The 14406-nt window shown below is 32.3% G+C and overlaps 1 protein-coding gene across 4 annotated transcripts in view; it reads right to left on the bottom strand.

The window, feature by feature from the left end:
* Window positions 1–1785: 1785 nt before the first annotated feature.
* LOC124357998 (peptide transporter family 1-like) overlaps window positions 1786–14406 on the bottom strand; it is an 81684-nt gene continuing 69063 nt past the window's right edge. For all 4 annotated transcript variants that reach the window (XM_046810220.1, XM_046810215.1, XM_046810229.1 and 1 more), the window contains exons 9-15: window positions 14106–14357; window positions 12467–12570; window positions 10597–10722; window positions 9726–9825; window positions 7843–7971; window positions 6547–6654; window positions 1786–2118 (exon numbers count right to left, since the gene is read on the bottom strand). In XM_046810220.1, the coding sequence (XP_046666176.1) occupies window positions 1987–2118; window positions 6547–6654; window positions 7843–7971; window positions 9726–9825; window positions 10597–10722; window positions 12467–12570; window positions 14106–14357 (951 nt within the window). In that variant the 3' untranslated portion in view covers window positions 1786–1986. The remainder of the gene's footprint in view (window positions 2119–6546; window positions 6655–7842; window positions 7972–9725; window positions 9826–10596; window positions 10723–12466; window positions 12571–14105; window positions 14358–14406) is intronic.

Genomic DNA, 14406 nt, shown 5'->3' with positions numbered 1-14406 from the left:
AATATTCTATAGAAAAATAGGCCTAAATTTAGTTTTTGAAACGGTAAGTGATAAACATTCTGGTCCATCCACTTTTAATTGTCATGAAGTCAACTAAAGATTTATTTTTAACGTCCCGCTAAGATTTACCTTTAATAATAATTATAGTATCATCAGCAAAAAGAAATGAATTACTATAAATATGCAGTTTTGAAATGTTATTAATGTAAATATGAAACCAAGAGTACTTCCTTCAACTACATCATATTTTACAAAAAACACATCACCATTCACCTCAATAGACACATTCTGCCATCTATCCACAAACTCCTGAACCATGCAAGAGCATTGCTCTTTACACCTATGGCTGATAGTTTTGAAATGTTATTAATGTAATATGAAACCAAGAGTACTTCCTTCAACTACATCATATTTTACAAAAAGCACATCACCATTCACCTCAATAGACACATTCTGCCATCTATCCACAAACTCCTGAACCATGCAAGAGCATTGCTCTTTACACCTATGGCTGATAGTTTTGAAATGTTATTAATGTAATATGAAACCAAGAGTACTTCCTTCAACTACATCATATTTTACAAAAAGCACATCACCATTCACCTCAATAGACACATTCTGCCATCTATCCACAAAATCCTGAAACCATGCAAGAGCATTGCTCTTTACACCTATGGCTGATAGTTTTGAAATGTTATTAATGTAATATGAAACCAAGAGTACTTCTCCTTCAACTACATCATATTTTACAATAGCACATCACCATTCACCTCAATAGACACATTCTGCCATCTATCCACAAACTCCTGAACCATGCAAGAGCATTGCTCTTTACACCTATGGCTGATAGTTTTGAAATGTTATTAATGTAATATGAAACCAAGAGTACTTCCTTCAACTACATCATATTTTACAAAAAGCACATCACCATTCACCTCAATAGACACATTCTGCCATCTATCCACAAAATCCTGAACCATGCAAGAGCATTGCTCTTTACACCTATGGCTGATAGTTTTGAAAATGTTATTAATGTAATATGAAACCAAGAGTACTTCCTTCAACTACATCATATTTTACAAAAAGCACATCACCATTCACCTCAATAGACACATTCTGCCATCTATCCACAAAATCCTGAACCATGCAAGAGCATTGCTCTTCACACCTATGGCTGATAGTTTTGAAATGTTATTAATGTAATATGAAACCAAGAGTACTTCCTTCAACTACATCATATTTTACAAAAAGCACATCACCATTCACTCAATAGACACATTCTGCCATCTATCCACAAACTCCTGAACCATGCAAGAGCATTGCTCTTCACACCTATGGCTGATAGTTTTGAAATGTTATTAATGTAATATGAAACCAAGAGTACTTCCTTCAACTACATCATATTTTACAAAAAGCACATCACCATTCACCTCAATAGACACATTCTGCCATCTATCCACAAAATCCTGAACCATGCAAGAGCATTGCTCTTTACACTTATGGCTGATAGTTTTGAAATTATTTTATTTCTATCTACACTACAAAACGCTTTCTTGATAAGTCAAGAAAAATTAAAAAGATTCTCATTCCATCTGATACAGCAAGATCAATTTCTTTGTTTATACAAATATAACAGACAACGTCTGAAATATTCTTATCGGTCCTAAACCCCTATTGACATTCCACTAAAATATGATTGTGTTGACGGTAATTTACAAGCTTTGTTTTGTAATACAGATACTATGAAAGTTGAATATAAATTGGGCGATATAATAATACAGTACATGCAATATTATAAATACAGTTTTATTCCTTAAGTAAACAGTGTAAACAATTAAAACATACAAATAAACTTTTCAATAAATTAAAACACGATAAGAGACAAAATAACGTATTTACCAAATACAACAGTTCTTAATCTTTAAGTTTCTTAAATTATAAAATACAGCTAAAATCACAGCTTTTTCCAGTTGAATGCTATAAAGATTAAGAACTATTCTTAGTAACGTTCTCAGTCTCTGAGTCAGATGGGTTGTAGTACTGGTATCTGCAGGCGATGATGATGAAAATGATCATATCGATAACCATGAGAACTGCAAACAGTAGAAACTCCCACACCTGAGGAAAATAAATCATTTTTAAAAATATTCTTGAAAATTTTATAAACTCCAAAGTAGAAGAATAGATTAAACAGAGATGCTACAGGTCAGGGAAATCAGGGAAAAGTCAGGGAAAAAAATACAGGACTGGAAATCAGGGAAAAGTCAGTGAATTTCGACGTTGGTCAGGGAAAAAATATAAATTCCCTTTACACAAATAAACTCTGTAATTTCTATGTGCTACTAATTACTTATGGTGCAGTGTTCTTAAGTATTTTACTTCTGTGTTGTAAAAATCATTTAAGTCACTTTTTGTATGTAACTGTGTTCACTTCATTTTCTGCTTTTTTAAATTTGCCTCCCTGTTAGCCTCAACACCGCTTTTTTCCACCCATTAATTGCCAAAAACCCTGGGGATTGCGTCGAAAAAAGTCAGGGAAAAATGAAAAATTTGGTCTGGAAATCAGGGAAAAGTCAGGGAATTTCATTATTGGACTCCTGTAGCAACCCTGTTAAAAAACAACTTAATCGTTACATTTTTTTCCATTTTACAGTGTTCTGAAAAAATACACTAAACAATCATTAATGAAAATCAATTGAATCATACACAGTTATTTAGAGTATATTGTTAAAGCAAATTAGTAATATGCAAAAACATAAATACTGTTCCTTTTACATATAAACATACCTGTTTTATGCATAAAAATTTGTCGTGAATGTAAAGTTTACTTTGGACAGTAAAATCAACATTCTATTGTTCATATATACTGATTTAAGTATTTGTTGAAGAGAATTTTGTATGTTATTCAGGGTAAGTTAATTTAAAATGTCAGTTTATAAGTTAAAAACTACACAAAGTCATCCGACACAGTTGTTTTTGACCATTCTAGTTAAAACTTAGTAAATAATTAGATAATTATTGATGGCAGATGGTGCAGCACTAGCTCTAGTGGAAAAACTTAGGAATCATATCTTAAAGTAATGACTCAAATTGAAATGATTTACTTGCACGTAACAGCCCTATATAGATGTTACAAAGTAATCACAAATTGGTGCATTGTCATAATTACAGTGTTCAAATTAAAAAATTATGATTAATTTTATAATGTGTGTGTTAGATATTAAAATTTATTTGTTTATATTATATGGACATAAACAAACAAAACAGGATGGCATAACACATTTACAATAATTTAAGTTTATACATTGGGGTTTAATTAAAATTATCAACTAACATATCAGTAACACTATAGTAGGCTTTTTCTAAAAGCAGTTCTTTGATAGCTTCATGATAACTTTTCTCAGGTATATTTTTGAAAGAATTTGGGATTTTATTAAACACCTTTATGACCATGTACATTGGACTTCTTTAAAACAAGGTTAAATTATGAATTGGAAAATAAAATAATTTTTTAGTGAGATTGTGTAAATGTTGGTATTAAACTTTGGATTTTATAAACAGATTTTAAAATCCAAATTTTAATTTTAATTTATTTTATTATTATATAAAAGGGTTTTAGTTACTTTTCATTACATTAATATATACAGTGTGTTCAGAAAAGGGTGTTACAAACAAACTTCTATGGGTGTTAGTATTCATCATTTCAAACAAAACATTTCATAAACATGGGTCAATAAATGACTCGTTTAGCCGTTGTTATTTTAAAAAGTAGTTAAGCTAAAGAAACCAAATTGGCACAAAGATGTGAATAGATAAGAGGTAACTTGGGGTTTGTTAATGTTAGGTTTGAGTCTCCACGTATCAAAAATCTCATTAATTTCTTTGAGATCTTCTTCCAAGATTCTTTCAGTCACATAGAACTCTTCAGAGTGGTTAGTCAGAGTAATGTCATGAGCATAGATGAACTACTGGATGTTGCTTTAGGTAAGTCTAACATGTATATATTGAACAGTAGTGGAGCCAACAGGGATCCCTGAGGATCTATCCTTTAATGATTAATGTATTCCTACAACTTTCTTGGCGATTCAGATAACCGTAAATAACCTGTTCCAAATCACATGTTATGAACCCCTTATTTTGTACCTACACTTATGTTGTTTTGCTGAATTTCTTACTGTTTTTTGTAGAGGATTATAGAGTTTAGATAAATAATTGTTTTACGCTACAAATGTATTTGTAATGTCTTTTATCAAATTTGTGTTATTTTTTATATCTCCGCTAAGTCAATTTCACTATCCATCTCCATGTCATTATCACACAAACAAAACCAATCAGCTATTTGTGTGTTGGATATTTCCATGGTACATTTAATATTAGAAATAAATCCATAAAATACTCCAGGATGTGTGACATTTTACAACATGCAGTAGCTATCTGCACTATGCGACTACACAAACTCACCAAGGTACAAAAAAACTCATGCAGAGGACCAAGGAAGTGGTAATATCTAGTAGAAAACATTAGAACTACTTGTGCAATGCTCGGTTATCTTAGAAATGCTTCTTGTGCTATATTACTGCATACAACAGAATAAACCAAGAACAATATAACAGTGTGGAATGTTAGGTCAGTAGTACACTTCTATGAAATTGCTATGAACGTATATTGTGTCAAAAACTGTGAAGGGATTAAGTAGGGATGCTGTTTAAGAATACAAGCTGGGGGAGACAGAGTAAGATCGGTTTGCTTACAGCGGGTGTTGGATATTCTCCTTCCCAGGCTGTACAGGCTGTTAGGTCTCTGTGGCCCTCAGGTACATTCCTCTATCCTGGAGAGTATCCAGGGTGATGTTTATACCGAAGAAGGGGAGATATAAACCTGAATCGGCCTAAGTCTTTTAGGATTGTGACACTCCCCAAGAAGGCTGATGGATTTAAAACAAAAAGTGGCACAGGCGATGGGAATGTGAAAATGAGAGCATGCAAGAAGCTAGCAGTCCCTATGGGTCCTTATCCTACAGTTTGTCAGGCAGAAGTCAAAGCAATTATGGAATGTGCTCATGAAAATATTTGTTTGCAGTATAGGAGTAAGACAATTAGCATTTTCACAAGCCAGGCAGCATTAGAGACATTGAACTCGGATGTGTTCAACTCCAAACTTGTCTCAGATCACTATCGTGGTTTTTTCCTTTGGGAGAAACAACAATGTGATTGTTTATTGGGTTCCTGGTCCTGAGTGGGTCTCTGAGAACGAAAGAGCTGATGCCCTGGCCAACTTGGACTCAGTGTCCAGCATGACGAGGTCTCAACCATTCTGTGGTATCTATAGGAATCCTTTGGGGCTGTCTCAAAGTGGATTCACACTCAACAAGAGAGAATGTGGAGAGTGCATCCAGGCATGGATAGGCACAATCGTCTTCCTTCCTCCTCAAGTAAATCAGTGTTTTCTCAGGTTATGGGTCTAATTACATGACATCGTCACCTGAGGGAGCAGTTTCACAGAGTCGGCATTCTCCAGGAGAATCTGCTCTGTAGAATGTGTAATGGGTAGGAGGAAACTGCTGAACACCTGCTCTTAGACTGTCCTGCAATTGCAAGGAAGCGCTATGCCATCTTTGGTAGTCTGGATAAAAGTGGTAAATTTCCCCAGGAGGACCTGATCGGTTGTTTTCAGCGGTTTGTTGAACTTCGGAACTGAATCATAAATTAGACGGCCTAATGTTTACTTCCGAGGTGTGGCCCTTGAGACTTAAGTGCATGACAATAGGCCACACTTTAAAAGAACGGATGCTGTTTTCTTATAGGTTATAATACATTAAGGCTTCAATATCATCTCCACAATGTGTTATATGCCGAGGACAGGTCAATAAAAACAGCAACTCTTATTTTATCCTTGTTTTGGAATCTATTCTTGATGTGTTCTTTGAGACATTAGTGGGTCGTAGCAGCTTCGTTCCTATGGTCTAAATCCAGCTTGTTCTATGGGGATGAAGTTCACAGCATGTGTTTGATTTTGAGAATGAGCCTTTCCAGTATCCTTCCCTGCCTGACTCTAGGATGGTTATAATCTCTTGCCTCTTCAAAGTCTAAATCTAAGTCTAAAGTGGTGAAATCTTGTGTGATATCACTTACAGATGGAGTGTCTAAGTTCTGTCACTAGTTATTTTTTTTTGTGTTCCTAGTTGTATTTTTATTTGAGTTTTTACTATTTTCACGTGAAACTATATTTAGAACTATACTTCCAGTTAATATAGGGGATCTTTTCCCAAGGCAATCAATCTACAATTGTTCTCTTTATGTGTTTCTTTTTATGTTATAAAATTGATTTATTATTTGCAAAAAAATGGGGCTTTATCTCAACAAAATTTTGTAAGTCAAATTCCAACTTATCATTTCTTGAATAAAAAATAAAAACATAGAAGAATTAAAATACTGTATTATAAAAATACATTTTGTATGAATGGAATTCTATATTTTGACAAAAAAACTGTGAAATGAAAAACCAAATTGTCTATTGAAAATTCGGTTTAAGTTTTTTTGTACTTACTTGGCTCTGGAAGAATTTTGCTTCGGAAATAATGACAACAATCAGATTCCCAAAAGACACAGTCAGTAGCCATGCAGCCGAGATGAGTGACTTCATTGATACAGGAGCCTGAGAACAACAAGTCAATATTTTACAACGATGATCTGTTTAAAAAAACCTTTTTAGATACAAGTTTAACAATTGTTAAAGGTGGATATAACAAGGTGGATATGACAAAACTTTAGGAATTTTTATGCTCCCATAAAATACCAAAGGTGAATTTTGTTTGGATAAAATTTGTATTTTATTTGTTATTAAATCTTGCATTTATGACAGTTTAATTTCACAATATTGAGTTTTAAAATCGCAATACACCTCACTAGTAAATGTAACTTAGCATTTAAAACGTTATAATATTCATAAGTGATTCTCAGTATTGTAATTTTTAATATTGATGAATATTATCGTGTAAACATTTATAATAATAACATGTATTTATTATCATATACAGACTTTGAAATGTACACCATTCTAAATTAACTCCTTAACTGCCTCATTTCTGGATTTGTGGTGACATCTGAGCGCCGGGCTTAGTTACACACTGAGACCCCCAACACAGAGTATTTTTCATATTTTTAGGAGTTTTTGACATAATACAAGTTGGTTAAAGTTTAATGAATAGAAGAGTAAACAATTAACAATGTTTGGAAACATCTCAGATAATGTCAATTTGTAAAAAAATTACAACATATTACCACTATCACAACACTATCTATGGATAAACATCTCATAAAATATTAACGTAACCATTCCCAAACTCATGTATGATACAAAGTCTAAGTAGTTTGAGTATTGTCCACAAGATTGCACCACCTTCTGGACAGCTATCTTCAGACATTTCTTAACACAATAAAACACAAAGTAACACAATATAACAGCTGATATGACGAAAATAAAGCTGCTGGTAATATGAAAACCAGGGTATACTCAGGTGTGGCAGTTGTTTACAAAACTACAGTTGCACAGCATATTTCGGATGGTGTTGTTCACAAAATTAGATAGTACACTACTTTGCAATATAAAAGGTCTGTCCGGAAAGGTCCTAACACCCATGCTTCATATTCTATACTGGTGAGCACTTCACCAGCTGTTCTGCCAATTCAATATTTCAATAAGTCAAAACATTTGAATCTGAAAAGTTTTAATGTGTTTCGGGAGGATTAAAATGAAATCAACACTGTAGGATATCAAAAGTAGTGTCTGAATTATTCAGTCTAGCTGGGATGGTTCAAAGTAGAAAGTTTTGTGACATTGTACCTGAGTGAAGGAGAACTCGAGGCCGGTGATGGAGAACATAATTTCTGCTGCGGTGATGATGATGTACTGAGGCAGCAACCAGAGCATATGCACACTGTTAGGAGGAGTCACTGTCACTAAAGTCCCCATCTAAAAATATACACGGTTGTCATATGGTTGTACTATAATATTCATACTACGTGTTTGTATTCTTATAATGTTGTTGTCGTTCTGTATATGTTTTACTTCTGTTTCACTTAATAAATAAATAAAATTATATTTGTTCATTGTACCAATGTGTAGTTCAATCCACTTACAGTAAATAATCTTTCAGTATGTCATGTACAAACACTTAGAATTTTGTTCTATTTGTTTCAAACAGTGGCGTATTTAGGGTGGGAGGGGGTCACAGGGTCATGGGTCATGATCCCTCTCCAAATATTTTTCAAATACTGTATATATATTTTTTGTTAAAGAAGGAGCTCTTCTAATTAGAAAACAAATCATTGCAGTAAAAGAAAATACACAATCGTCCAATAAATTTAAAATTATTGGACAATTTTTCGGATATTTTAATGTGTTAATATATTTTTTGTTTTCATTGTCATAAAACCAACTATTCCATTCTGTGATTATGTACAGAATTAGAATTTGGAGGAATGCCACCCTTAGTCGTAAAGTGTTTTTATGACAGAAAAAGGCATTAAGATTAATTGATAACTTGGTTCCAAGAGTATCCTGTAAACCTAGTTTTAAGAAGTACAAAGGTGTAACTACTTTCAATGAATATTTTTAGCAATTTAGTTCATGTGAGATGTAATATTGCTGAATTTGAATAGAACACCACAACTCCAAATTCAAAGCAAATCTAGTCATGCCTCGTGTGAAAGTGACATGTACTTTAAAAAGCCACACTTACCAACAGTTTAATAAGTAACTATTTAATAAGTTACCAAACTATTTTAAAATATTGGACATAGTTAATTTTAAGAAATGATTCTAAATGGTTATAAGATAAAATATTTTACTCTGGAAGAATTATTGAACTATGACTTTGAAATGTATTTGATTTCTTGCGTAACTTGATTGTCTGAGGTACTAATCCTCATTATTTTACTTGTGTGTTGACTTGTGCCTATAGCAATATATTTTTGCTTATCTCCATTAATAAACTTTATTGAAACTTAAAAAGTCAATTGCTAGTAATGCCACCCACGTATATGGTGCCCGTACAAAAATCAAATAAAGAAACTGGACATTTGATGGGTGTTTTGCCAAAGTGAGACAAACAAAAGAATGTGAATATTGAGTTTATCTCCAGTTCACCTTTCTTTTACTTCAGCATATGAAATCTGATGTTGTCACAGACTTGACTCATGGAATCTGAAGTCATGTTCGTTCATCTGAAGAGATTAAAAAAATCGGTGACGAAGAAGCTCAAAATGACATCTTCTTTACATCGTTTTGACATCAGGGACTCCTAGACTACAAAATATAGTGTAATCTAGGTGTCTCATAAGGTGCACAATTGAGTGCACTATGATGTTTTAGATACAATCTCTAATCACTGTGGAGCAACCGAGTTTTCTACACATAACATACCTACAGTGGGAAGGGTTGATTCAATTCAACACGAATGTTGAGTTTAGCACTAGTTCACTTTCCTCCTTTTTTTTGGATCTCATCAGACGAATATAACTCCAGATTCTAGGAGTCTTGTCTGTGACAGTGTCAGATTTCAGGTGCTGTACTAAGCGAAAAGGTTAAATGGAGCTAAACTCAATATTCACATTGAATCAACCCTTCCTCACTATAGCTATATTATGTGTAAGAAACAAAGAATGTCATTACAGTATACAAATGGAAAAGATGAGGAATGTGGCAGTGGAAGAATTTGTACTTACAGTGGAATTATTATTGCCCTCTAGGATAAGTGTGTAGACGCCTGAAGAGCCCAACTCAATATCAGCTTTCACTTGTGAGTTACCAAGTGTGGCAACAAACCTAAACATAGACAATTACATCAGTTTATAACATTGTCAACACAATAGAACATGTTCTCAACGACGTTTACCCCATTGGGTACACATGACCTTTCACAACTACAGTCGCATAACAACTACCAGGCTTTCGTAAAGCGATCGAGCGCCCGATGGGATACATGTTGCTATGCATTTCCTTACTGCGTTTTTATTGTTTGCCTGTCTTGGTGGTTTGTTAAGTGTGATCCTGCGTTTAAATAAATACCTTAGACAATTGTGTACTTCGTTGGGCGCAGGATTGCTTAATTTTTAAGGTACCCCTTGGGGTAAACGGAGAGACATTGAAAAAACATATTGAAATAAATTTTTTGTGCAATATTGCGAAGCCTATATAAATTTCTCATCATACTTAGACGTTTAATGTAAAAACAACAATTATGGTTTTTCGCCATTATTATTGAAGAATTTGACAGCAAATAAAAAAAGTCCAGAAACAAGCCGTCGTCGTGAACATGTTAATTTAGTGGGTACCTGTCATCATCCATCAGAATATATAAAATTGTGTTTCACTAATTATGTAAGTATGACTAAATATAGGAACTATTAGTGTACTACAGTACCCATAAATGACATTGAAGGATATTATATATTTTTAAACTAAATGAGGAATTAAGAAACTAAACAATTTAAATTGTTTCCAAGTAAATTATTTATTAAATATAATATTTATATTTATTGAAGAACTACCAGAATAAAATAGTCGAATTAATTTATAATAAAATATACAACTTACGTTCCAGTTTTTCCTATAGACACTAATGGTGTAGAAGTTCTGCTTTTATCCAATGTTATATTTTGTTTGTATCCATTTTGGGAGAACATAAGATCACTTTGAAATGTTGCCAAATTGTACAGAACTCTAAATAAACAAACAAGACATATTAGTCGATAAAACTTAAATGTAGTCATAGAATTATATGAATATTGTTGTTTGCAGTATAACATTTCTCCACAATCAATACCATAATAAACACAACTTCTTGATTCTAAAGTATGTAAGTTTAAAGACAATACAAAGTATTTATATTATCTACTTCCTCAAACTCAAGCTAAAATAATAACACAGACAATGACTTTTATGCATTATGACTTTTGACCATTATGCAATCAATAAATGTATCAGGGCTGTGTGGAACTTATTGTGGAATTTTATTCTTAAGATTAGATTATTATTATCATTACAATATAAGGATATATTATGATTATATATTATCATTAATATATATATATATATATATATATATATATATATATATATATATTATCATTATATATATTTCAATATTATTGAAAGGTTTGATGATTATCTTTTCATCCCATTGGATGTAAAGATAATAGTTTTATATTTATGTCACTAACTTTTAAATGATATTGTTATGCAAAAATCATAAGTCTGTATTACTGCAAGAAACCCTCATAAACAGTGTCTACTACTGTAAGAAACCCTCATAACGGAGTCTGTACTACTTCAAGAAACCCTCATATAAAAAGCATGTACTATTGCTAACAACTCTCACACACAGAGTCTATACTATTGCAAGAAACCCTCATAAACAGTGTCTACTACTGTAAGAAACCCTCATAACGGAGTCTGTACTACTGCAAGAAATCCTCATAACCGGAGTCTGTAGTACTTCAAGAAACCCTCATATACAAAGCATGTACTATTGCAAACAACTCTCACACACAGAGTCTATACTATTGCAAGAAACCCTCATAAACAGAGTCTGTACTACTGCAAGAAACTCATTATATAGAGTCTGTATTACTGCAAAAAAAACCCTCATATACAGAGTAAATGTTGTAATAAGTTACCTCCTGCAATGATACCTTCTGCAAATAATAAAAAAATTTAAAGCTCAATTAAAAATATACGTGTAAAAAAGAGCTTTTTATTCAATGGAAGCCCTTTTTGACATTTAAAACAAACTTATATAGTATAATTCATTAAAATTAAAATTATGTACAATACTCCATAAAATCTGTTATATTGATTGTGAACAAGTTTGTAATTTATAAATATTATACCGTTAGTTAAGGCAATAGTTAAGTAGAATAACTTTAACCATTTGTATGATGATACTTCAGGCTTTATGCATATAACAAGATTTTGAAATGAATTGAAATTAAAATTGGGTTAGAACTGCAGAAATTATCATGCTCATTGATCTGTGATAAAACTTATAAGCCAATACTGTATTGTTTAATCTGCATACAATTGAGAACAGCATTGGAAATTGTAAATTAATTATGATAACCAAATAAATATAATTTCTGTATGGCAGTTTAAAAGTTTTGGAATAAAACAAACATGTGTACTGGATTATGAAATTGTACTTTAAAAGAATGTCATCAACAGTATTTAATTTTTATTATTGTGAGAAAGGAGACATGTAAACGTTAGCCAAGGCCAGTGGTAGTGGCTCATTATTATGTTGACAACTCACAATCACAATCACGATTCATTTTGCAATAATATTTCAAACAGTTTATGTTTTGACAGTTCTGTTGCAAATGAGAATGTCCCTTAAGAAAAGTCATACAGTAAAATAGAAATGCCTTGAGAGTAACTTTTAATAGGTTATTTCTTTTCAAAACCTTACCTTATTTGTGGATTTCCATTGTCAGGTTTTTGAATCATGTCGAAGCCAGGAACTTGAGATACGGCGAGGACACCAGAAGATGATGAAAGGAAAATGGACACAGACTAAAAGAATAAATTAGACTTGCAATGGATGTAAAGTTTAACATACACATACAATAATAATCATGATGTAATATTTCAAATTATATCAAATACATAATTAATTCAGTTGTAGGTAATCAAGTTCAGAACTAATATTAGATTTACACCCACTATCCCTATAACTTAATACATAACAACGTTTAATAATTTGTACATAAACCCCCCAAACAAATTATAAATTAAATTAATTTAAATTATTAAATTAATAATAATTAAAACATTAGTTAATTAGTTAGTTAGTTTTTTAAGTTATTTATTTTAATTATTATTATTAATTTATTTTTTTCATTTTTAATTTAATTTAATTAGTTTAATTATTTATTAATTTTGTTGTTGTTTGTTGTATTTTGTATAATGTGTTGTATTTGTTTGTATTTTTATATTTGAGTAGTTAGCTAATGCTTCAGCTAACTATTCTGTCAAGCTTTCATTTTTTTAATACTGCTAAAAGAGTACAGGCCTGCTGTTGAGAGATGAAAGCAACTAACATCTGTTATAATAAAACTACTGATCTACAATGGTGCTCGCATATTGTGTTATAAAATATGATCGTACAGAATTATCATCATTATAATATGATTGAAATACTCAAGACCATCATATCTGTATGAAAGACTATTAAACAAAAGTAGCGTTACTACCCAGAGTCAATAATCCTACAGTTTGATGAAAATACCTGTTGACAGTCACTAGAGGCCTGGTAGTGTGAAAAGGAAACCGAAAATACTATTTTATGAACATTGCAAAAGAAAATGTGCAATTTTATAAACTCTTTTCTCTAAAGGGTGTGAAGGATTCTGAAAACTTTTTTCACTTATCAAACAAATAAAACGTTTAGAACTAGTCAAGTAGTCATATTTGCTCATGAGGGGAGATAACTATTGCGTTTGGGTCTTATTCCATATTCTCTGAGCCAAAAGCCAATTTTAGTTGTACAAGCAAACATACTAAATTTTCGTAAAATTCATTAAAAAAAAATTCTCTAAGGGAGAAATTATGTCAGCAGTACTATTTTTGGTAGAGGGAAAAAGGGTATTGAAAGGGTTGTAAGTACGAAATGATAAATACTTTTTTAGCTTTACACTTGCAACCATGTAAAGCACCTCAATAAAGAAATATCAGTATCAGTTAACAAGATAAAGTGATGTGACAGTAAACATTTTTGAGCGAAATATTTGGTTTTATATTATTGCTATGCACTGATTTAACATTTATTTACATGCTTAATGTACGGTTTTAAATGTGTTCAGCAAAAATATACAATCTGTAAAGATATTTATTGTTTGATACTTATAACCCTTTCGTTACCTTGCCATTTTAACTTCTAAACTAGCGTGGCTGACAGTCAGTTTCTTTCGAAGCGGACATTTCTTCATTGATTTCACAAAAAAACTAGGTTATGTACTTTGCAATGCAAATTTGATCCCCACTTCTGGACAAATAGGTATCATTTCCCAAATCCTCAAGTTTTATACAAATTATTTTCATTACATTACCTGTTTCTCTTGCAGTGAAACAGTTCCTGTGAACATCTGGCTGGGGAACTGTGAGCAATCGGGGGTCGTGGTAAAGTTGAGTGGGTAGTCTGCTGAGTTTTGCATGGAGATGTCAGTGATCTGGAGGGCGTTCAGAGCGTTGATGTTCCCTGACACGGAGGTCAGAGTTGAGGTCATGTGCACATCACATTCAAGACCGTTGAATACTCTCAGTTGAGCCTGGCCAACATCTGGCAGCACAGCGTACGTGGCCTGCAAGAAACTCTCTCTTTGTAATCTTCTGTATACAAAAAAAAATTTT

Source organism: Homalodisca vitripennis, chromosome 1 (assembly GCF_021130785.1).
Source record: "Homalodisca vitripennis isolate AUS2020 chromosome 1, UT_GWSS_2.1, whole genome shotgun sequence".
NCBI classification, from domain to species: Eukaryota; Metazoa; Arthropoda; class Insecta; order Hemiptera; family Cicadellidae; genus Homalodisca; species Homalodisca vitripennis.
Note: the sequence above shows the minus strand (reverse complement) of the source record. Positions and strands in the feature narration are given on the sequence as shown.